A 25,533-nucleotide genomic window follows, 5' to 3' on the forward strand; every position below is an offset into this window, starting at 1 on the left:
GGAGCAAGAATCTGGAATGAAATATTCCTTACAGGAGCTGAATGATGCATTCACACATCTGCTAATTGATGCAGCTTTTTTTTCCTCTCTTTTTTTTTATTGTTCCATAATTCTAATGTTCCAGTTTATTGCTTGGAGGTCTCCTCGGTGCATGCATTCCCAAGTGTGCTTTTACAGCTTCTTGGAAGAGTAGGACACTGCACTTTGATGGATTGTAACTGGTATGAACTGGGCTGGGCAGAAATTCCCCCTGAAGTGAGCCTGGGTCAGTTGGAGTTAATGTGGCAAACTGAGGGTAGCCTTCTTCCTTACTTCCATACCCTTTAAAAAACCCCAAATATAAGGCTTTCAATTGCTTTGCATGGACATGGTCAGACCAACATGCATTGCCCAGGGCTTTCTAAGTCCAATTCATACTCTTTTTGTAATAAAACACACACACGAGTCACCCCAAAGCTATTAATATCAATAATAATAATTCCTTTCAATCTGAAATCAAACCTATGTGCCTGTGCATGCAAACTGTACATATGTATATTTACCTGTGGTAACACAGTACTGAAATCTTTCTTATTTTTCCTTCCCAATAGAAGACAAAGTTTAATTCAGGTGACCTTAGGCCAAGCGTTAACTTTTTTAAAATGACTTGTTCAAATTCAATTTATAAAGAACAATAAACCTTGCAAATAAAGGCCTAACACAGAAAGCAGTATTTTTACCATTTTAAAGTTTAGCTCTTCCTGTTTAATTGCTCATTAATACTAAGTCACTATATTAAGGAATTTAAATAATTTTGAATACAGTACCTCAGCAGTCGTGAGGAATACGTTCTCATCAATATGTCTCATTCCACATGAAATAACACCAAGGGCAACTCCTGGGAACACATAGGAATTGTTACCCTGTCCAGGATAGAGAGTTTTTCCACTTGGAAGAGTGACAGGATTAAAAGGACTTCCACTGGCAAAAATCCCACGTCCCTAAAATGTAAGAAGAAAAAGAAAGCATATAAATTGAGAGATTGCTGTTGAAATATTTCTCACATCCTTTTAAATATCCACCACTGTGCAAGCTGGTTTGCATCTATTGAGCATTTCTTCTGAGAGGGTGTTAGAGCTATTTGCCTGAATATGTCTCCAGGACATCAGGATGCTGACCCTGGAGATCACTGGTGATTCTCTGTGGCTGTCTAATCTCATCTCTGCAATTCAGAAGGAGGGAAACTGAAGCCATTGTCATGATTCACTTTGTGCATCCATGCCAGAAGAAGCTCCATGGGAGCTGTACATGGGAAGTACAGAGCTGTACAACACAAAGTGGGCAACACTGCTATGGTAGCAACAGGTGATGCTACTGGAATTTTTTTCCCAAAAAAATGACACTGAGGCAACTTAATGTCAGGTTTTTGGATGGGGCGATTTCTGAGGAGCTCTGGGCAAGCAGAGCTCTCTTTTCTTCCCAGTTCTCCACTTCAGGCCCCTGAGCCCAGCTCAACAGAGGTGCAAACAACAGCACAAGTCAGTGTGGAACCTCCTCTGCCAGGACCTTGGGGGTCCCCTCCTTGTAACATACTGAGTAGGGTGAGGACACCAACTCAGGCACCTGCCTGTACTGATAAACCATTAGGATGTTTCCCAGCAGATTTTTGGATAATGCCAGGTAGGACTGAGGCTGGAAGGGCTCAGGCATCATGCCCAGACAGGTGCAGGTAGGCAGTAGGGAATTCTTGTTTGGGGGAATTAAGGAAATTTAGCTTATATTGTTAAAGTGAGGACAAGAGATGTGCCTCTAACTCAGTTTGGGCTGCAGTTCATGTGGGAGTGGCACTGCACAGGCTCCCTGTCTGCAGCCCAAAGGCCCCTGGCTCCTGCCACTCTGGGGAGGGAGCACCCTCAAACTCAAGCAGTGAATTTAGGTGGGGAAGAAAAGCCAGCCTTTATTTGTGCTAGCCCTGTGATAAATGTCACTGTTAAATACTTCAGAGGCACTTGGTATCAGAAATATCTCTGCCTGTTTTAGAGACCTGGAAACTGAAATGCACTACAGTGCATTTTAAAATGGGCCATTCTTGCTATTCAGCTCTTCAGAAGAATACTCTGTTTTTGTTTGGTGGCATGCACTATAATCCTGGCCTGCTTATGATATGTTTTTGGTGACAGATCAAATACTTCAGAGTGTGTTTTGCTCTGTTTGCTGCATGTGGTTACCCACTACAAGCAACCCTTCATGTAGGTTGCTTCCCTGGCTCCTGCTCTGTGCTGTAATTACACCCGTGCTGTGGAGAATGGGCATGCTAAATTTGTATTTTAAACACTGAGAAACTGTCATTCAGAATGCCCTGTCTTTAGCAAGGAATCCAAATACATCCACTATGAAACACATTTTAAATGTATGACATACATGTGACAGGTACACACACATTTTAAATTCTAGGCTGAATTACAGGATAATGTGCTTATTAGTAGTTCTATAATAAATGAGCAAGCACAGTTCTCTTAATTTTTACCTATGTTTATGTAACAGAAAACTTTGTAAGAGGAGTCAATTACTCAATTTCTTAATACAGAATGATTTTAAAGACTGTTTCATGTATTGAAATATTTTCTTACCCTAAAGAGTATTTATGAAATCTCAAATGAAAAGCATGCCACTGTGTACAAAAAATGGCACAGTTCAAAAACAGACATAATGCTTTAATGATTGATGGTGACTGATGCTTTAGTTGTAATAAAGATTATGAGTGTTGCCTACGCCAACAAAAGCTATGAAATGCTTTTATGAGAGTGCAAGCATTCAGTGAATTCAGTGAAATTATCTTGATAAAATCTAAAAAATCTGTTACTTAAAGAAATTTTATCTATGTACAGAGACATGATTAGTATCTGCTACTCCACCCTCTGTCTTCCTCCCTTTTAAAATTATTGTCAGATTTATTTTTCATGACTTATACTGGAAAGATGTTAATCTTTGCTTACCTCTGTGTATTTGTAGCACTGCTCAGCAGTGCATTCTGCTTTGCTGGTGGGATTGCTGAGAGCAAAAATTATAGGACGTTTGTTTAGAGCAGCCATATCCTGAAGAATCTGTGTAGTAAAAGCACCACCAATTGCAGCAACTCCTAAAGGAGAAAAACACACACATAACAAGTAGATAAATTAAATCAGTTCAAGATAAGGCATGCATGTCACTTGTAAAAGAACAGAGCTCCTTTTTCTGTCTCTCTCCCTCTTTAACATGGAGTTCAACCTTTTTTCTAACATGTAACTGAAATAAAGTTTTGTACAAAAGATTTTGCAATAGTGAAACTCCAGTATTATCCCTAGCATAAGGCAAACCTATTCACTCCTGGATGATCTGGTGAATTTCTCCTTTCCCTTTCTCAGGCCCTTTGTGTAAGATATAAATGTGGTCACCTAGCCTGCAGCCAGGTCCAGTATGGACTAGATAGATGCAGCTCTGGGTCCTAAAGTTTTGTGCAACAGACTGGATAGTTTCTCCCAAATCCAGTGTGTCAGATTGCAGATTTTTCTGACATGATGAGTGAAGTCTCTGCCTTCTACATCTGAGCTGAGATGACAAATAATAGTTTTGAGTCTAGGCCATCCCTGAGAACAACATTTCTTTTAATACATCCCTTTTCATTGCACCAGAGATGCTTTTCTATTCCCTATACTGTCCACATTTACAAATGCCATTCACAGGAACTGATGCCACTCTTGCAGGGTGAAATCCTCTAACTTAGGTTGCTCTCTGCTGCATTTCAGACTTGCAGCCAGTACTTAGATCTTGGACCTCAGACAATTCAAGACTGAAGAGTGGGGTGTGTAATGTTTTTTGAGATGCCAAGTACACCTGTATTTCTGAATAATCTACAAGAGCTGGGAATTCAAGGATATCCACACTTTCAGTGAAAATAAAGAGATAAACAGATCTTGGAGTAAAACTAAGGATTTTTATTTTACGGGAGGCCCCTTCCAGCTGGCTTGGAGAGAAGGGAGCCTCCCTCCTGTGTCCTCAGAGACCCCAGTGCCTGACACCCCATCCTGCTTTCCACACGGCTTCTGAGTTTCAAAAGCAGGAAAAAAAGTTCCCTCTCTGGGGAAGTGGAAATGGATTAAAACCAAGGCTGGGAGAGGAGAGCCTGGAACTTGGGCCTTTCTCAGGTCAGTACTGTAACATCTTGTCACTGATGCTCAAATGAGCATCCTGACAGTGCCCAGTCTAAAAGGGCAACTTGGGATCTGCCTGAGGTGAACACAAGGTCCTTGGGAGGGAGGTGAAAGGGGCCCTCAGTGCCCAGAGCTGGCTCAAAGGTTGTGCTTCAGGATTAACATTTCTTTAAGGCATCTCAGAGTATTTTCTGACTGATCCCACATGGAGCATGGTCACATCATCTGTCATATACTACTGTTTTTTGCAACTCTGAGCTCTCTGTACTTCATTTTCTATGAATGGACAGGGATGCAAAATGTCTGACAGACCAGCTGAACCACTCTGTTTGATGAACAGTTGTACAAGAGCCTGTCATACACCTTAGTTTCTGATTAAATCTTCAGTTGCCAAGTGTTTACTTGTCTTCTAAAACTGCTTCTGGACAGCCAACAGTAAGAATTACAAACAACTATCTTCAGATTTAAGGTAAAACAAAATGCTTCAAAATGCTTATGGCTTTTTATTTTTTTAACTTCAGTTTCTTAGGCTGGGTCTATCTAAATTGAGGCTTTTCCTTGAGCCATTGCAGGCAATTAAATATGTATAAGGATTTGCTCAGACAGAGCTAAGTAAAACAGTGGGAGAAGGACTATCAACATATTTCCCCATGACTCTTGGTACTCAGGGGAACATACTGAATGTCTAGTCACTCAAACCAAAAATCCCCAATATTAGTTTCTATTGCTGTTTCTGATGGAAGAGACTTCATTATACAGAATTGATAAGAGAAAGTGACCTTGAGGGAGAGTCACTGAGGTTTATTCATAAAAATGATACACAGTAAAACACATATTTCATGACAGCAAATCTTCCCTAAACATCCACACACCTTTATCTGGATAAATATTCATTCTACTCTTCTGTCCCTCTAGCTTTTTCAGCCTTGAAGTATACTAAGTAAATTCTCTGGACCACTTGGTCTCCTCTTCCAGTCATATCTTCATGTAGCACAGGAAAAGAAACACTTCATTTACCTCACTGATGACTACTGGCAAAAGTGGATTTTACTGAACAAGGACCATGTGGTGTAGGCATAGTTAAAAGGCTGTTAAAATGTAGGATAATTATCACTGTGGCATTTCAGTTTTCTAGCACCTGATTAATGACTTTACTACCCAGACAGATTAATCTTCAAGTCTTACTTATGTAAAAAAAGACCAAGACTACTTGCAGTTCATTCCTGAAACTGTCACTAAAATACAATAACTGAACTATAGAGAGCTGAGCAATCCATTATTGAGACCACAATCCTTCAGCTTTTACAAAAGAAAAAGTCTTTGTAAAATCTACATTTTGGTCTGCATAAAGGGCTGCTGGCTAAGGACCTAAATGTGAGCAAAAAGAAGACTCAGATACAGCACCCTCATATTTGCATAGCTTTACATGAGCTTAGCTCAGTTTTCTCACTCTAAGCTTCAGGTTATTTGTATTACACCTTCCACATTACACCAGAAGTGTCTTAGGAAGGTGGTAAGGTCCTCCATCAGATGTTTAAACCCAGACAGATTCTCTCCCCTGTAAAATGGATGGCTCAGAATGAAAGCAGTGTTACATGCTTGGATAGTTACTATTTGTTCAGTTGCTTAATAGAGTTCATTATGAGCTCCATGTTTTCTGAAAACACACAAAGGTGAACTCTGTTCAGAGGAACTTGATCTTCTCTTCAGACAAAGCCACATCCCCTTTTTTTTTTTTTCAACAAAGAATAAGGTCATTGCTTTAAAGTCAAAGAAATTACCTATTAGCACGGACGGTTTTATATCTCTAACAATTTCTTCTAGATTTTTCATTTCACCATGTTCGTGGGCAAACTGCTGCTTCTCATGTGTTAATGAGGCACGCCCCTGAGTACAGAACAACAAGAAAAATACATTTCAGTTTAATGCAACCTCATGTCCTGGGATAATCAGTTTACAAAGAATATGGTTTAGCACATCTTATTTGCATTTCTACTTTTACACCATATCAGACAAAGTTACATTGTGTACAGCTAACATGCTTAGGATAATTTAGGACTAATCTATTTTGTCTAAGCAGTCAATAAATTCAGTAATTGTACTTTAAATCGAAAATAGCTGTGGAACACAATGGTATTAACATCTATTCAAACAATTCAATGAGATTTGTAATTTAGCAAAATAAAAATAGCTTCTCCTAGCTCTTTCAGCTTTGCCCTAGACTAAAAGTATGGAGACTATAAAAGTGAGTATTTAGACTACAGTGGAGCCTACATTTTCTTCACATTTTTCATATTTAAATCATTCATTATTAAGAACAGAATAAAAATAATTCTAACCAGATGTCCGGTGCACCGTTTCTGCATTAACAAAATTGACTCAGCTGTGAAGAAATATTTGCCCTGATCTCTCCTGCAATTTCCACCCATCAGTGCCCAACAAGGTTTCCAAAGGGAAAATGATAGATGCAAGAGAAAGGGCTATAGAGTATCACTGGCATTGACTTGGGCTGCAAGGTGAGCTCAGTGAAATGGAGTGAAGGGTGAGAATGGGCCAGAGCCTGTGAAAATTCTGTTACTTGTCTAAATATGCAGAGCTTTGTCTGTACACAGACATCTGAAAATTTCAGCAGAAAGGTTTAAAATGAGCACACCTCCAACCCTTTTTTAGTCTCATGCTGCAGAAAATATCACTGCAAAGGCACTTTTCAAACACAAGCCTAGAAGATGTTCCAGCCCTTCAAACACCTTACAGTTTCAGACAGAAAGATGCAGATTAAAGAGATACATAGGAAGTACATGAGGAAAATTGACTGCTGAATGTAATTTTGACCATATAGCCAAAACAGATATGTATTGTTTCCCCATCCACACCTTTTACAACTGATAAAATAAACATTTCCTTAATCTTAGCAAGATTATTAAGGCTACACTGAAGTATTGAAATAGAATTCACTCCACAATTCCACCAAAGCCTACAAACCTGAAAATTCTGGCTCAATTTAGGCCTGCATACACCACCAGACATAAGCCATGATTAGTTCTTATAACCAAACTGAGAAAGCTGGTGCTTATTTCAGATCCCATTCTGCAGTGTGCAGCACGTGGCTGTGCCAGTCCCATCAGTGAAGCTCCTCTCCTGGTCCTGGCTCAGCCACTGCCAGGAAGAAGAAGAGGCTGTTCCTCACTTCCATCTGCAAGGAAAGCACTCCCATCCCAAGGGTGCCACAGGAAGCTGCCATGTGGTCAGGGCTGAGCTGCTCTGCCCCACAGCATGCCAGCTTCTTTTGGCCCACCCACGATTACAGGGCATTTCCACAGATCTCTCTTTTCTACACATGTTTATGTCTGGATGGGCTTATGCAGGTCTTAAGTGTTCTCCTAGAGTGATTAGCACAGAAATGCTGAGATAGGGGCACTTGATTTCCTTTGTGGATAAAGTGTGGAATTGTCAGCCCTGAGGGAATGCTGCAGTATTAATCATTTTTGGCATGTTCATGCCTGAGTCATTTCACCACCATATGTATTTTGCAGTTTGCCATTTCCCAGCATCCCAGCAGATGTCCCCACAGTCTGCACACATACTTTAGACTCATTTTAAAGCAGGAATTCTTAACATTTTCAAGGGAAAAATAGGAAGCTTTCCTTTTAGCCAGCAAATAAAAAGAAACTCCAATATTTATGACTTCCTGACCAAAACCCTGCTGCTAGGATTAACTCAAAATACTGTAATAAAAGCCACTTCTCGTTCTAATCTGCTGATTGGTTGTAGTTGAAATGCTTGGTGGAGCCTCACTTGGAGGCAGGTTTGCTGGGGACCCAGAAGTGAGTGCCCTGGGCCACCATCCAGTCCCAGGCTGCTTCTTTATTTAGATGGTTCCTTAATGGCTCATCATGGTGCTGATGAGCAGGCCAGTTTTCCATCTGACTTTAAAACACAACCTCTAGGAGACTGCTTTGGGCTACCAAGGGAAAAAAAATCACCTCCAGGGGCTGTGACCAGCTCACTCCTCAGGCTGTGGCAGGCTGGTAGCTCTGAGCCCCTCCAGGATCTGCAGATCTGGACAGTCAATTGCTCAGGAAAGGTGACCTTGATTTTTTTTCCTTAGTACATAACAGCCAAGAGATCAGGCTGACATCTTAGTGGATAAAAATGTTGCTATTTTTTCATTTTCAATTTCAGTCAAAACAAATAATCAAAATTCTTCATGAAGCAGACTTACTTTTTTATACAGCTTTACACTCAAGTGGCTTTTGAGTAGGTGTTAAAACACTGATGAAACACCAGGGATTCAAAGTCCGGACATTGACAGTGATCTCTCATTTAACTGGCTATGAAAGAGTATTCAACCAGTAAGGATGTGATCCACTGCAACGTTTTCCAGGCTGCTAGGTAGCAAGACTTGTGCTAGCCAGATGGGTCAGCTCAGGTTAGATTCACTTCTGCTTGATCCTAATTTCTGTCTGCTTAGTTTCACACATGATATTCTACCATACTACAAAAAAAAAAAACAAAAAAAAACAAAACAAAACAAAAAAAAAAAACCCTCAAACAAACAAAAAATCCAATGGAAGTAAAAACTCTTACAATTTAAAATTTACTTATTTATTCAGCTTTGGTCTGAATTAGTTTGATCCCATTAGTCAGCACAGATCATGTCTCCAAGTAAATATTTTTCTAGCATATTAACTTAAGAATGAAATATTAAATTATGTGGCTTAGCAAAAATAACAGCCATGTGCATAGAGATCTTTGCTTGGAAAATGCTTATAAAAGAAGTTATATGGTTGGGTTGTTTTTTGCTTTATATATATATATGAAAGTTAATTAGAATCATAGAATGGTTTGGGTTGGAAAAGACCTTAGAGATAATCTAGTTCCAACCAACCTGCCATGGGCACAGACACCTTCTACTACACCAGGCTGCTCAAAGTCCCCTCTAACCTGGCCTTGAACCCTTCCAGGGATGGGGCATCCACAATTTCTCCAGTGTGTTCACCACCTTCACTGTAAAAAAAATTCTTCCTAATTTCTAATTTCTGATCCTCTTTCAATTTAAAGATTAAATCCCTTTCCTACCACTCCATGACTTTGTAAAAAGTCCCTCTCCAGCTTTCTTATAGGCCACTTTACATACTGGAAGGTTGATAGATGGTCTCCTGGGGTCTTCTGTTCTCCAGGCTGAACAATCCCAATTCTCTCAGTCTTTCCTCATAGGAGAGGTGTCAAATGTATTTTAATTGTTAATTCAGTGATCCCAAAGGAGCTACATAACATCTCCCTAAGCTCTACATCCAAGATTTCAAGACCAGCCAGTTAATTTGATTACAAAACTTCAATAGTTTAGATTCCAGTCCTTTAGACAGTATTTTTTTTTTCTCCACAAACTGATAGATTCTTAAGTTCTGATCTCCACCAAATAGAAAGCCAGCAGCAAGATAATGACTACCTTTCCTCTGTGCCCTGCCAACAGGATAAGGAAGGGCTTGCAGGAAGGAAGAAACAATTCAGATTTGTGTCTCTTCCTTAAAATAAGGAGTTGCCAGTCCACTTAGTACATGCTTAGTACATTCAACCCTGAATGCCTATAACTGGAATAAGAAATCACAGAGTTTTTGTCAGCCAGCAGAAAGAAGAGGATGGAGCCAATATGCAGAAGTCTCAATTCTGGGTTTGTGTGATTTGCTGTCTTGTCTCCTTCCTGACACTGGAGAGATGCAAAGTGGCTGGACCTGTCAGTGCTGAGCTGTTCTGATTAAAACATCTTCCAGAAGCACAGAGCACGTCTTCTGACATTTGCATTTCCAGCCCTGGCTTAGCCAGCTTTTGTACTGTGGCTGCTGGGAAATGAGCAGCAAAGGATCAACACAAAGCAGCATAAATCAGAAATTGCTCTAGTCTGCCTGCATCTCCATAACTCTAAAATACTAACATGGCACAGAGCTTCTGGTATTTCCTTTCTTCTCCTAATAGGAAAAAGAAAAAATGTAAAATACACAACACTATGAAGATTTTGAATGAGCTCTCAGGTTCTGTGTGTGAAACTCTGAGTCTTTTAAGTAGAAACATCATCTTCAATCACATTCAGGTATGTCTTGTAAATCCACTGTATTGTTCTTTCAGCATCATTAAAAATTAATTCAGTCAATGAAAAGGGCACAGAAAAAACAGCAGTTTAAAGACCTTTGTACAGTCTTTGCACACCAAACCTTTGTGCAGTCTCATTGTTTCACTGAAGCACCTCAATGCTCACCACACAGGAGAGAGATTTTTCTGAGAGATTTTTTTCCAAGAGTTCCTACCAAAGGCTGTTATTGCACAGTTGTTCAAATAGCTGTAGGAAGACTCCTCTAGGCCAGGCAGAAAATAAAAAACCAGCCAACCAAAAAACTACTAAAAACTGATGCACCACAAAGAAAATCATAGTATCTTTAATAGATAAATAAGATTCCTGAATAAACAATACTATATACTTTCACTAGAATACTGAAAGTTGAGAATATTAATAACACTCAAAAAGATTAATAATCTTTAAGTCTAAAGACTTAAAATGAAAATGCCAGAAACTACTCTTCAGTGGAAAAATATTGCCTCTATCACAGTATAATTCTATACCAATAAACCCTTGGGTTGTTTTGGATTTGAATAAAAGAGAACAAAGCAGCCTGAAAACAGATATATTAGAAGTCACCGTGGTATCTTAGATGGAAAGTAATATAAACTAAATTCTTTATTAGCAAATGAATTACAAAGGTGGACTGTGTTAAATCAGCAGATGAAGTACAGAGATAAAGAAACAATGGCAGCATTCTCTGTGACATTATGTATGAAAGATGTTGAGAATCCTAAAATGTCTCTGCTCCTTAATAGGTCAGTGACATTGATTTTATTATCACAAAACAGTCACATGAGCACCAGGACCTTTCAATTCAAGCAGCAAAGGAAAGTAACAGGACTCAATAGTCCGATAAAAATTGCTTGTATTTTGGATCTGAAATGAAAGCAGTTCATAGGGAGCAGTTTCAGGAAGGGTTCTGAAGTTTTTAGTTTAAGGGTCTGATCAACAGGGATCAGGTTTCAAGAAAATGTATGTCACAGTTTTCACAGAAAGTTACTCTTATCATCACATAATAGCCAAATTGAGGCTCAGATAACAAACAAAAATGACCCATCAATAAAACTCTGAGAATTTTCATAGAAAACAGCTGTAAAAACAGTAGACCAGACTGCACAGCAGACATCTATATGGGAAATTAGAAAATGGGAGGCAAACCCTACAAACAGCACCCATGTGCAGCCCAGTCCATGTTTGAGCTGGCTGTGCTGGGGCTGCCCCATGAAGCAGGCTGGAAAGCAGAGGCCAGGCAGGCTGGAAGCTCCCAGGAGCTGCTCTGCCATCAGCTGGGACCTGGCACTGCCCCCTGACCACTGCACCAGCCCACACTGGAGCACTGCTGGCACCCAGCCCGTCCACAGACAGGGAGGCACACATCTATTTATATCAACACTTGCCTCCATTCACTGTGTCAACTGTGGCTTATTTAAACAAGAGCTCAGAGATCGGTACACAGATAAAGAAAAAGAATAATTTGAGGTTCTTAAATACTGAAGACATGAGAACCACGAAGGACATGAGAACTGCAGACCAGGCAGAAAAGCAGTCCATTAGTAAGCTGAGTATTTCCAACTGCAAATGCTTTGGTTTTAGTTGCATTTTTTCAGTGAACTCCCTATTGCATCGTTAAGAGAAAAACAAAGCAATTGTGAAAAAAAAAAAAAAAGAAAAAAAAGAATTGAGAGTCATGGAAGAAGGTGGTAAAGCACCTTCCTTTTGGGACATGGTCTCTACTATCTCTACCATGGCTTTTTTATCTGTTTCATCACAAGTAAATCCATGTTCTAAAGGTTGTTGAGAGCTCTAGGCAGGGATTACAGAGGGACCTCCATGGGGAGGCTCCAGAATCATGAAAGACATGGCACAGGAGGGGCACAGAGTGGGCTGGGAGGGGACAGGCCAGGCTCACCCCAGCAGAACTCCAGAACAGCATCAGGTACAAGTCACAAAATGCAAAATAAAAAAGGTGGAGGTATGGATATGGAGTCACTGGGCAGGGACTGACTGAAGTCTGAGAGCCTGCAAGGGACAGGCACTCCTGTGCCACCTCATTTAGGAACCAACAAGCAGAGACATGTGAGCCCTCCCAAAATCCCATACTGAGACTCTAATTATAAAGTGACAGTGCCTCCTGATCAGGCCCATCATCCAACACCTAAAGGTGAAGAAAATGCATTAAAACCAAACCAAGGCTACTTGGGCACATAACTAATAAACAGTTTGTTACCAATTGTGTGAAAAAACCACAGCATTTTGAGGACTCAATATCATAATAGTTGGCAGTAAAACATACAATTTGGTAAGAAATACAATTCTGGTGTTGACTTTAAAACACATTGTTAGAAAAGTAAGACTGTTTTAGTTCTGTAAAATTTATGAAGTAGTCTTTCCATGTAAATAAGCATACATGGTTAATAATAGGCAGGACAAAATTTATAAAGACAATTATTTCAAGAAGATCTGAGAACCAGAGCAAATCACAAATCCACAAAACAGCAGAAAGTGGAGGAAATCAATCATTAATTTCAGTAGCTCAGCATGAGCAAAAGAAATAATAAACCATCCAAATTAGATTCCCATCTCATCAGGACATCTAATGCACACAGTGTCAAAGAGTTACATGCCAACAAAGGCAATGGGTTTTGGTGGTGTCTCTTTTAGAGAAACACCCCACCAATCACCCTTTTGCCTTGTCCTCACTTGTTTTCATACATTACTCATTGAGCATGAGTAATGCCATGAGCATTTGGAGACAAATTAAAGTTTCCTTTTTTGCAAAACTTGTACTTGATACAGAACATGATAAATGTGAGATGAAAGTGCACAGATTAATCCCCCAGACATCCAAAAAACTGATGAAGTAAACAAGGATTGCTTTGCTGGGATTTTACATGAGTAAAATAAGGCAAGAACTGCTTTGAGTGATTGTGGCACCTTGGAGATACCCAAGGCATTGCATCTTTGCTAAAATGTAAATAATTTTTTTGGCTCCAAGAGTCCCAGCCAGTTGCAGTCAGCCATAAAAGAACTGATCAAGAATAGAAGTGTCAGAATAAATGACTGTTGATAAAAAGAAAGCTAGAAATAATTAAAAGCTAGCAGAACTGGCAGGCAGTGTTATATAAAAGTTAAAACCATTATCAAATTAATATCTCATATGAAACTGAAACTTTTTATAAGAGTGATTATTGATAAAATTTTTTAAGAATCAGTAACACAGTTTGGATGGGATTCAGTTCGATATTTTGGTATTTCATTGTGAGCTCTGAAAATTCTTTCACTTGTTACATGGGTCTGGCACTAAAATTCTGGTATCATTCCCTAATGTCCTTTTTTCTCTTCCATCATTCTCTAAACAAAGACTGAACCATGCATGTACCCAGCTTTGACCAAACCATGAACTTTAATCAGGGTCATATCCAATGCCAGTTAATTGGTTGTGAGAATGTTTTGCAAATAAGATTGCCAGGGACAATGAAATGGGGAAAAGAGGTAGAAAAATGAAATCCTTTTATGTGATTATCTATAGATTTACCTGGTTATCTCCATTATAATTTATCAGGACCACAGAAATTGTTAAAATTGTGGAATCTATTTCAGTCTTCCTCTGATACTAAAAGATCAATATTCTGAGGCTTTCAGCCATCGGACCTCAGTGAATACTCTTGTGCTTGTCATACAGGGTTTAAGATCACACATCTAATGGATATTTAAAATACAAATCACACAACTATCACTGTGCTGAACTAGAAAGAATAGAGTGCAAAACTGTCCAAAAAACCCTTTCTCCATGTTGACTTACTCTTTGAAATTAAGGATAACATTCATCCCTCTGCAAAGGAACAACTTCTGTGCAATATAGATGATGTGGTGTACAAAAATGTAATGTTGCCTTGCAAATTGCAGAAGAACTTCACTTGCAAGAGAAGCATGTTTGGCAGCCCAGAAACACACCCTGTCCATCCTCAGCATGGGAGAGCCATCCTTAGCAGAGGGTGGGAGGGACATTACTATTAAGTCCATTTAAATATTAAAAATGCCTTATTAACTGTATCATATTTCTAGAAGTTCCAAGAACCCTCTTGTCTATCACCCTACCCTGCTCTTGGTATTGCCTTAGAAAACAAATCAAAAAGCAGTAAAAGCCTTTGCAGCACATTACTGAAATGCTCAGACAGTGGTGAACCTTATGAATAACCCAGCAGTCTCACATTCTGCCACTTCTCAACCAGCTGATACAAAAGAATTTACTGTCTTTCAAGCTCATGGACTAAGACTTGGCTATCTAATACAGCCAAACATGACACTATGGCAACTTTGAAGAAGACACAGAATGTGTTCACCACACATCACACATTTATGTAATCTGTGGGATTAACAGAAAAAAATATGGGAACACTGAGAATAGGGGAATGGAAGACATTACCCACCACTATGTTTATATAGGTAAGTATGCATTCACCAGACAGACTGTGATTGTGTGATAGTCCAGAAGTTCAGAACTAAAGATAAATCCCAACTGATTATGTATAATCTTCAAGATTATTGCACAAGAGTGCAAGAACAACTTTAAAGTGTCTCTTAATTAAGCATTAAAATTTCCATTTGAATGCACTGGGATACTTGAGACAGTAAGAGTCAAAGCCATGCAGTTTAAGTGGCAAAATTCTAATGATATTATGATGTACAAAACCCACCTTTGGAAGAAAACAGTTTCAAAAGGTGAAAGCATTCTGAACAAACTTTAAAAGGCCAAACAACAACCCCAAACTGGTATCTACAACACTGTAAATTCTCTAGAAGGAATTATAGAGCACAACTATGGACAGTGTAACAAACACAGCCTTCATCACCAGCTCTTTTACCACAACATAGCAGAAAAGTTGGTCATCAGGCCTGGTTTAATGAAAACAGATGGTTCCCATGGGGGGAAAATAAAATTAACAGGAGAATGAAAACACAGCTGCACTTGAACTAAAATTAAAAAGCCACAAAGGAAAAATTCAGCAACAAAAGCCTGATAAGTGACTTCGTGGCAGCTTTGAGGGTGGGGGAAGAAGAAAAAGATGGAAACTGCACCCAGATCAACAACAGTTCCCAGGTTATTTTTCTTTGGATAGAACTAGTTGAAATTCTACAGAAAGTAGATGAAAGGAGAAACAATGTTTAAATCTGTAATTCCACACTGCAAAATTAATGATCAAAGGCCAGCAGAGAATATAAATGCTGTAGAAATTAGTTCAGTTGGACAAAGTAACTGCTGAGTCTTCAGCAACTCTGTTATTTCTCATACTGTTAAAGCAACTGATCAGAATATTTCTAGTACTGAAAAGGTCTCCCTCCTTTACATAAAATTCTTTTGATCAAGCAGGTTTTGCTGAGGCAAATTTTAAGGGGCTCTAATTGATCACATTTCCATTGATACATGTCCGTAGTAAGAAATAAATGTCAGTTTATTTTATGCAAAATTTGATTAACTGGTGATCTATGCTCTGATTTTGCAATAATGAACGGGTTTGTAATATTAGAGGGTTTTTTATTTTACCTTGTTCTCATAAATCTTCCTCATTTTACCTCTCTTATCTCACTTCTTAGAGTTTGGAAAGTTTGTCAAGCCTTGCAGCATTTTTTTGCAATTAGCTAAAGCCAAAAATAATTTCCTAAGTGGACCTAAATCACAGCATTCCCTATCAGCCCAGTAAAAGGAATCAGGAATAATTTAATTATTTACTCACTGTATATATAACTTCCCAGCAGTTAAATCTCAAGCCTCTTGAGGCTTACAATGTATTTTCTTTCTTTGGAGAGAGGGTATTTTACCCTTTTTCTTTAACTTTTCAGGGGGAATCATTTTGCTGCAGAAGAAAACCAATAGAGGACTTGCAGAGCCCTACCCCAAGGACATGATTCCTTATGTCCAGCCCAGGCCTTGCACTGACAGATGCCCCTCAAACACAGCACAGCAGCAAACACCCACCCATTCTCAAGCCCCTCAGGACAGCCAGATGGGAAAACTGGTGCTGTCAGGTCTTCCAGGAACACAAGCAATGATGTGAAATATGCACTGTTGGTTCCTGCTGCTTGCATCAACATCTGGCCACAAATTCAGCCCTAATCTACCTCAGACAGCTGTTATGTCTGGAGATCCCAAACAGTTCACAAATACACTGCAGGCAGGACATGAAATTCAGTGGACTGCTTTTTGGACAGAATCCAAATTAAAGCTCCACCAAGAAGAATAAGCAGAGGAAAGGAACATCAAGGCTGTGTGAGACACTGATTGGTTTTGGCACTGCCTGAGAGTGCAGAAGCTCGAAGGTGGTGAGGAAAGAATGCAGTCACCAAGTCACTAAAAATTTAGAACTTATGAAAGGAATGAGTCTGTGTGTACCAAGAGCAACAACTCAGATTCTCAGTTGACTGGCAAATTAGCAGTGAGAGGTGCAAAGAGACTGGGACAAGAAACCAGGGAATGAGAAGAAAGGCTGGTTAATCACCTCAACTGGAAGGACATGCTGCAGAGACCTCTTTTACTGCTTCATGGCTGAGAGGTTCCTACACTTCTGCCCCTGTCAGTTTGTTTCCCTAATCACCAGGAGGTGATTTTGGCTCAACTGTATAATTATATATGCCCAGTTTCTACAGTGAAAAAAATGGTGCATCCAGATTCCTCTTAGGGAGCCTCAAGGTTTCTGCAGCCACAGACAATACACAGGCCTTCAGTCATTTGTTTGGACATAAAATTACTTCAAAGTTATTACATGAAAATCAAAAGTATTAAAAATACTCATCAAAAGCACCAGAGGGAAAAAACCAATCTGTGTCCTAGATACCTGCATTCTTCTGTATCTGATCAGGCTACTTTTGTGCCTTCTGTCAAGACATGACCAAGATAACCTTGGTAATATCTTCCCATCTCAATGTCCATGATTGTACTATTTCCCCTTTAACAGTATGAGTGAAAGGTGCTGTGATGCTGTTCAGTAAGCCAGCAGACATTGCCTGCAGAATGCATCCTCCTATGCACAGTTGTGTGAACCACAAAAGACCTTTAATGTCAGATGGCCAAAGAACACTGTGAAGCGTGGTACCAAAAAAGATGATCACAAATACTGCAAACCAACCAGCAAGGTGAAAAAGCAAAGGCAACTAGCCTCTCATCCATTTCCTTTAAGTAGCTCACAAACTATTAAATACATAACCACCTTTTAAAACATACCAGTTTCTTTATTCTGGCACGTGGAATTCATATGTTTCTTTATTTTGGCACATGGAAGGAATGAGGTAAGGGTGACTGATGAAGTCTCTCAGCAGCTTCAAATTCTGACCAGTGTTGATAGCACTGCAGACCACAACATCTGCAACATGAGCTGTGTCACTGTGCAGAGAAGCTTTTTTTTGCAATGCATCTCAGTACTTGCAGGACGATTATTTGCCTGCCATCTGTGGGAGTCCAGGGTTTTTTCCTGGCTCCTTTGGGGGTGCAAAAACCTCCCTGGCAGACCCCTCAGAGACCCCTGAGTGCTGCCCAGAAGCTGCAGGGGCTGGATTTGGCTCCTTGGGAGAATCTGCCCACATTGAGAGAAGAGACACAGAAAATAATGATGAGTAGAGTGTAAATTAGAATGTTAGAATGTAGATAAATAGGTTTTCTTGAATGTTTATGATAAGGGACACGTGGCCAAGATGGAGAATTTGGGGGGTGGACACCTTTTCCTCCTTCTTCTCCATGTCATCCATGTTGGGTGACACGTTGGCCTCTTGGATTGGTTGGGGTCAGGGCTGGACCATTTAATAAAATTGTATTGTATTGGTAAAATTTTGTAAACATGTAATACGTAGTACTAACTATATAAGATAAGCCCTGCCTTGACCAGGCAGATTCCACCATGGATGCCAGGCTGAGCAGACCGCTGCTGGCCAGGCAAAGTGTCCCAGAGATAAGAAACAATAAACTGTCCTTGGAAAAAGAGAAAACTGTCTCCGGCAGTCTCTCTTCGGCGGCTTCGGGAAAAACCAGGTTTTGAACCACCTTCGTGTCCCTCTGGGGTGATCTCAGGGCAGAAGAGGAGCCCCAGACTGGGACAGCCATCCTAGTAATGTGTCTATACATCTTTGTCCAAGACTGTGCTAACGAATAATAGTTGCATTTTGATGGGAAATATTAAACCCCAAAGTTGAACATTTCTTTTCTTACACAATTTTTAACTAACTGCTGAAAAACTTTCTTCATTATGGGCTCATTCCTAATAGAAATAGAAGAGGAGCTCCAAGCATAATCATCCCTCCCGCCAAGTAACATGGCAGTCTGTCATTAATTTAATAAACTTCAGAAAAGAAAAACAACTTGCTATGCCAAGAGAGATATTGTTGCAGTTGCTTTCACAAAAAATATGTCCTCATCTTTATCTACAGAATGTAAGTAGCATAGTGATATTTAAAGTAATGACAAAATTGTATTACCTTTACGACCAACCCCTTCGAGTCAACCAACCATATTCTTTTGACAGCTGCACCTTTGGATAGCCCTTCCTTTTCCATAGCCATAAGAATGAGGTTTGCTATCCCCAATGCAGCCTGAAAGAAAAAGAAGAAAAGTAGAGTACAAAACAAGAAATGAAAGAAATCCTCTGCTCACATGTTTCACTTACCCACTATTTTAGGTAAGTTTTCTAATTTTAATAAACAATTAAATTAAATTGTTATTTTTTCATAAAATAAACTTAATGAACTGTTGCTACCATTTGGAATTAGAAGTCACAATGCAGAAGATTAGCATAGATAAATTTTAAATCATACAGATAAACTGCAGTATAGATAAATCTTCAGATGGCTCTTAAGAGTGTGAGGAACACAATAAATGTTGAGGCTGGAAACCAGAAAATGTTAGAACTAACATTTATTCCACATAATGACACTTCCAGCCCTGAAAGTGTTCAAGGCCAGGTTGGATGGGGCTCTCAGGAACCTGGACTTGTGGAAGGTTCCCTGCCCATGACAGCAGGGGTTGAATTAGATGATCTTTAAGGTCCCCTCCAAACCAAACCATTCATATGGTATTCTATGATATTCACCTCAGAATACATGAACTATTTTTTCTTCTTTGAAATTTCTGTAATTTAAACTAAAGGAAATAACAGTCTGCATGCCAGAAAGTAAAACACAAGAGCTTTTGCTCTTATCTTTCTCTAAGATGTCCATCAGAAAGGTAAGCCTCCTTTTACCTACTATTCATGTGTTTTGTAACTCTAGACTTGGCTGTGCTCCCAGTCAAAGCAGGGGAAATAAAAACTCACATATCAATCTTTTGGTGAAATGTGGTTCATTCTTACTGGATTTTATAATATTTCATCCAACAGATTAAATGTCACACAGGCACACATTGATAACCAGGCAAAAAAGCAAGCCAACAGACTGCTCAATATTTCTGATTACAGACCTGTATATGTATTTTTTGGGGTTGGTGGTTCTGTTTCTTGTTTTTAATCATTGAATTACACTGAGAACCAAGTGATATTCCCCTTTTTTTTTGTTGTTGTTTTTTTGGTTTTTTGTTAAGAAATAAGGAATTCTATTAAAAACCAGCTCCTGCAGCAGGGGTGATAGCTACCACTACCTCTTTGCAGCAACAGCCACACTAAATATTGACAAAAAAAATAAAGATTAGACCATTAATTCATCTGCTTATTGAACATGGAACAAAATCAGTGGAAGGAACTCCAGAGAGATGGATAGTCTTGACACAGTAAGGTGGTGACATGGCAAACATGGATACAAGCCAGTCTGAAAACTGCAGACATAGCACCAAATATTTAATGAAATTAAAGAAGGCAGCATGGGGTTGTAGGCCTCATACAAGAGATGACAAGCCACAGTGTAGATAAGTACAGCTGGCATTTGTGTGTCAGCAGCTTAGAAATTAACACTGAAAAACTAGTATTAAAAAAATAGTGTGCATAAAGATCTTCAGAAATGGATGACCTTAATATACAGAATACTGAAAAACAATATTCAATGACAAAAAAATCAAAAGGGCACTTCTTACTAAATAATGCTGACCCAGGTAAACATGTTATATTTACTTCCTCTGCTGTATTTCCTCATATTTTAAGTAATGTTTTGATTGGTTACATCAAGAGCAGTTCAATAATTTACAGCCGAGGAGCTAAAATTTGAAGTTGTAAAAAGATAACAGATCTCCAAAAAATGTCTTATGAAAAATACCAGGCTTCACCAGATGATCAGAGATTTTTCTGTAAATTTGCATCTGAAATGAAAAATTCAGCAGGTGTTCATAATCATTCCACACACTTAATCTTCTTGTTTATTGGACAATTTTAACTCAATTAAATATATGCTAAAAGTCATCATACTAAAAGTTTCCCCATGTATAAAAATACCTACCTCTCCAGCTCCCTGGAACAACACTGTGTGATCTGACAATTTGTTCTTGGTGATGCGCAGAGCTGCAAGAAGACCTGCAACAGCAACAGATGCAGTTCCTAAAAAAAAAAAAAAAAAAAATATATATATATATATATATAACAAAACAATTACAAAACTTTACATTTTAAGTAATACCACAGCATCTTTTGGCTAAAAGATAGAAGTGCTGAGGGTAGTAACACATAGTTGAGTGGACTTAGAGTTTGCTCTAATTAATTCTTACAAAATGTAAGTGAGAAAATAATGTAAATGTAAGTGAGAATATAATTTGAGTAGCATTAAATAAAATACAACTGATGTATATATCTATGGATGGGTATAATGGCTAGGCCATTCAAATTCTTGTAAAATATTCTAGCTATGACTTTTTTTAGAATGAAGGGTGTGAGAGTCCAGAGAGAAGTATTTTGAAGAAATCCAGATACTGAAAATAAAGCTATTGATTTCATTCTTCAAATAGATACACTTCAAGTACAGTACAAGACTAAAATAAAACTTCATTTCTCATGGGGAGGTTGTCAGAGTAAAATATCAAACTGAACATTTATAGAGAAGCTAAACTAACTGCAAGAGTAAGGTCAGCTTATTTAAGACTTCAGTCCACTGTAACAGGAGTTTCAGTTTATTATTGTCTAAAACATTGGAGGTACCTCTTAAATCTATCTTTGAGCCACACAGGGAGAAAGGCTAACATCTAGTTTTATGATTCAGCCTGGGGAGGTCTTTCTTCTCCAAATCAGAATCTCAGGAACAAGATACTTGTCTCTCTTTGAATGGAGATATTTTATCATCATTGTGAGAAAACAGCTATTCATAAAAAGTAGAACAAAAAAAGAGTTCAAGCAGGCATCTAACTCAAACTTATTCACAGTGGCAGGGTAAATCTAACCTCTGTGATTGCTAGCATATCTTTGACTAACTTGTCCTTAAGGTCTTCTTTCAAATTCTCTTTTATATCCTAGCAAGCTATTCATTCCAGTGCTTAACTGTACTTTAGGTTGAAAATTTCAAATCTAAACACTTCTTTTCTCCTTCTTCTACTTTGGTCTCTTATCTACAACTGGAAAGCCTGTTATTTTGCAAAAAGTAATTTATTACATTTGAAGACTCATGGTGTTCCAATCAGCTTTTCTTTCCTGGGAACAATCCCAATTTTCCCACTCTTTCAGAAAGTTGGGTTTTCTTAACTTGAATTGCTGCACCCAAATCAATACACTGCACTGCAGATGAATTGTCAACACTGCTGAGTCAAGCTGTCAGCTTCTGTCATGCTCAAGAAAGTTGTATTTAGTTACCAGGACCTCCTATCTGTCTCTTTTGACCCAAAGACTGAAGGTGACTCCTCCCCAACAAAGTCTACTGGAAGGGGAAGACTTTCTTTCATGTGTTTGTGACTTCATGCAATAAGCTTGTATTTTTTATAAATTATTATCATCACTAAAGCATAAGGTGAGCCCATAAAAAATCAGACTCTATTCCTGTAAGGAACTTGGATCCCATAAAGACATCCTGTTTATAGGAATGTAGTAGTGAGATTGATAATACCTCCAGCAAAGTTGTGTTTTTAGAGGAGATTCTGAAGGACCAGTTGCAGACAGCACTAATTTCTCTAGAACTGAATATGCTGTCCAAACACTAACAATTAGGTACTGAAAGTCAAAACACAGGTTTCAACAGTCTTTAAAGATTTATAATGCCTATCTGATTCAGAGAGAGCTGGACCACAGGGAGATGACCACATGCCCTGCAACACCCAGTTTCAGGAATGAGAATTGAATACCTCCCTCTCTGGGCAGCAGATTTCATTGACTCAAGGAAATCAAAGGTGAGGCCATGAATTATTTTGAGAAGCCTGCAAGAACTTGCAAGGAGGAGATCTGCTGGCTCCTACAAGTCTGTTCCTGATCACCACTGCCCTAACTGCAACTGCCTACAAGCCACATAGTTGAGGGGAGAATTCACATTGTTACTGATTTTTCCTTCATAAAAACTGTGAAATGGGTATGACCAGCCCCACAAAAGCACTTGGCCCAGAATCTGTGTATTGGGCAGTTGCCCTCAACATGCAGCTCCCCTAAATTAGCTATTCACGAGTCTATATTCTCAGAAACAAGGTGAATTTTAAAGCTGAGATAGCAATGAATCCCCATTTTGAGCAACATTCAAACCAGCCATTCAAACTGCAGGCACACAGACCATAGACTTTAAATATAGGTAGCTAAAACTATAGGACCTAAAAGAACAGAAGTAGTAAGAAGCCTGGTACAGGGTAAACCTTTTCTTCCATGACATCATTTGGGTGGTTACTTTTTCAAAAATAAAGGTAATGCTTAATAAAATTTAAGAATACATTTTAAAGTTAGAAAGCCACTTTTTGAAGTAAATCCACCTAAACAGTTAAAAAAATGTGTCTTCAGAATTATAAGTTTGTTATGTGCTTTTGACGATGACTTTTCACTTTAATCATCAGAAATACAGGACACCTTGTTCTCAGCCCACTTAATGTTTAGACCATACAAATTTAGCATTTTTTACTTCTTTAGTCATTTTTATGACTTGTTCTGTCCCTGATTTCTAAATAAAAAAATCTTAAAAATGGTTCCTCTGAGGCATGGCTTTGAGAACAACAACTATCAGGCTGAGACACTTCCACCTCACAGTCTCCAAGAGCTAGCTTGTTTCTTTCCCAGATGAAATTAAGTCTTCCTCTGGCAAGTACCAAGCTGGCAAAGACCAAAAATGGCAAAAAAGAGAAGTCAGAGTGCGCTCTCAGTTTCCCTTGGTTCTCTACCAAACAATCCTCATAACCAGCAAGAAAAAATCCCACAGTCTCATTGGATGCCAAGATTTTTCTCCTATTTTATATTACACAGCTGTGCTTGCAGGGGAGGAGGAGGAGGGAGCCTACATAACACAACTTATTCCTAGCACCATCAATCAGGTCTCCTGAAAAGGAAATCTGAGCTAGAGCATTGTAAGATCCCTGTTTTCCTTGAAGTTGTGGCCACCACAGCATCCTGTCTCTCATCAGAGGAGTTCTCAGAGAGGGGTGAAAGCTGCTCTTCAAGGTGCTTTGTGGTGACAGAGTCAAAATGAAACACCACAGATTTATAACCAATGGGAATGCTGGGATACCACTCCTCTTCATGGCTGATGTACTGCTGCTAAGCTTGTTAGCCAGAAAAATGGATTGTCATTAAGTATTACCACTTGGTATATTTTACAACTCTGTCACTTCATGATCCCCTGCTTTAAGGAAAAACAAAAGATATAAATCAAATTCTGCACTGAATGTCAATAAGATTTTGCAATTAATAGTTGAATGGGATGTGAGCTAGTGTTACCTGTATGTTCATTTTTATGAAGGTGATTCAGAACAAAGGTTATAATACCATAGATAAAGACCTAATATGACTTTTCTCTCAAAACACAATTTGCACAAAATAGCTCTAAAAAGTGTGTTTAAAAGTATTCCACACCAATTTCATTTAGCCTTTTGACTCTGAAAGGAATAATAACCCAGTTTATTAGATTACTGAATGCACTATCACTGCTGCTGGCAGTGGCTGTCATCACTCCTCGTCAGCAGCTTCCCTTATTCCTTCCCACTGAAAGGGGGGCACTGGCAGCTGAATGGCAGATCTGTTTAACCGGAACTGCTCTAACGCCCTGACCTTAAATTTCACCCTCAAAAACTGGCTGCAGTTTTTGAAACGGATCAAAATGCAATTCTCATCCATCTGCCAAGGCAGATGCAAACCACCTCTTGCAGACATCACGAGGCACAAACAGAATTTCATCGCTTTTCTGACTGTAGGAAGGAGAGAATCAGCTTGCCCAGAGCACAGTTTAAATCTCCTGTGTGCAGCATAAGACAGACATTGTTCAAGGATATGATTTTGATAACCCATTCTATTGTCCACAGAATTCTAGAAAATTAGTCAAAGCAAATTTAACAAAGAGTATTTTCTAAAACACTGTCAACTGCTGCAACAGCAAACATTTCATTATAGTTTTCTAAGAAGGTAAGTCATGTCTTGTATAAACACAATAGATGAGAAATTTCAAGGTAAAATATTCTATACCAAGTTTTTGTTTTCTGTGCAGAATTCTTTAGCCTTGTTACAGTAACTGCACAGCTGAGAATGAATATGTTAAAGGAAATTCACAGCCTTTTGGGGTTGACACACAGAGTACTTTTTCAGCATATATAATTGAACAAAATATGGGAGGGAAAGCCCCAGAATGTGAGGAATAAGAATTTAATTTATACTGGATGTAATCTAATTTAAATTAGTGAGAAATGGTTTATTGCACTAAGGCCTTTGTCCATTATTTAAAGTTTCAAAAAATAAAACTTGTAATCAAGTGTTAGTAGTTCCTTTATGTAATTTTACCTATCTCATTTTAAAAACCTAGCAAACAATAAGAGGGGAGAACTTTCTGCAGCACATCCAAAAACCTGAGGTGTTCATTCTGGACTAAAAGATTTGGAAGTGGTAAAACTAAAATTCATATTTCTCAATACACAGCATAATAGAAATCACATGTTAACACAGCCAGGCATCCCAGCAGCACTTCACAGCGTGCCAGGGAAAAAAATCCATTTCCATCTCCTATACTTAAAGGAAAAAAATAAAGATCTTATGGAAAAGGTGAGATCTCAGTTGTTAGAGAGGCAAATGCTACTGCTGTGGGTAGTTCAAAGGACCCTCTTTTAAGAGATGGGATCTTCTTCTTGCCATGAATGGGCTTCTCAAAGCTGCATGTGCACACTGCCCTGCTTGCAGTGGGCAGTGAAAA

At 38.9% G+C, this 25,533-nt stretch overlaps 1 protein-coding gene across 2 annotated transcripts in view; it reads right to left on the minus strand.

Annotated features, from left to right (window-relative positions):
- Positions 1-25,533, minus strand: part of ME1 (malic enzyme 1) — a 150,559-nt gene that overhangs the window by 5,945 nt on the left and 119,081 nt on the right. For both annotated transcript variants that reach the window (XM_079327104.1, XM_079327105.1), the window contains exons 8-12: positions 20,689-20,786; positions 18,748-18,861; positions 5,951-6,056; positions 2,976-3,118; positions 807-980 (exon numbers count right to left, since the gene is read on the minus strand). In XM_079327104.1, coding sequence (XP_079183230.1) covers positions 807-980; positions 2,976-3,118; positions 5,951-6,056; positions 18,748-18,861; positions 20,689-20,786 — 635 coding nt within the window. The remainder of the gene's footprint in view (positions 1-806; positions 981-2,975; positions 3,119-5,950; positions 6,057-18,747; positions 18,862-20,688; positions 20,787-25,533) is intronic.

The sequence above is a fragment of the Erithacus rubecula genome (assembly GCF_903797595.1).
Source record: "Erithacus rubecula genome assembly, chromosome: 2".
Taxonomy (NCBI): Eukaryota; Metazoa; Chordata; class Aves; order Passeriformes; family Muscicapidae; genus Erithacus; species Erithacus rubecula.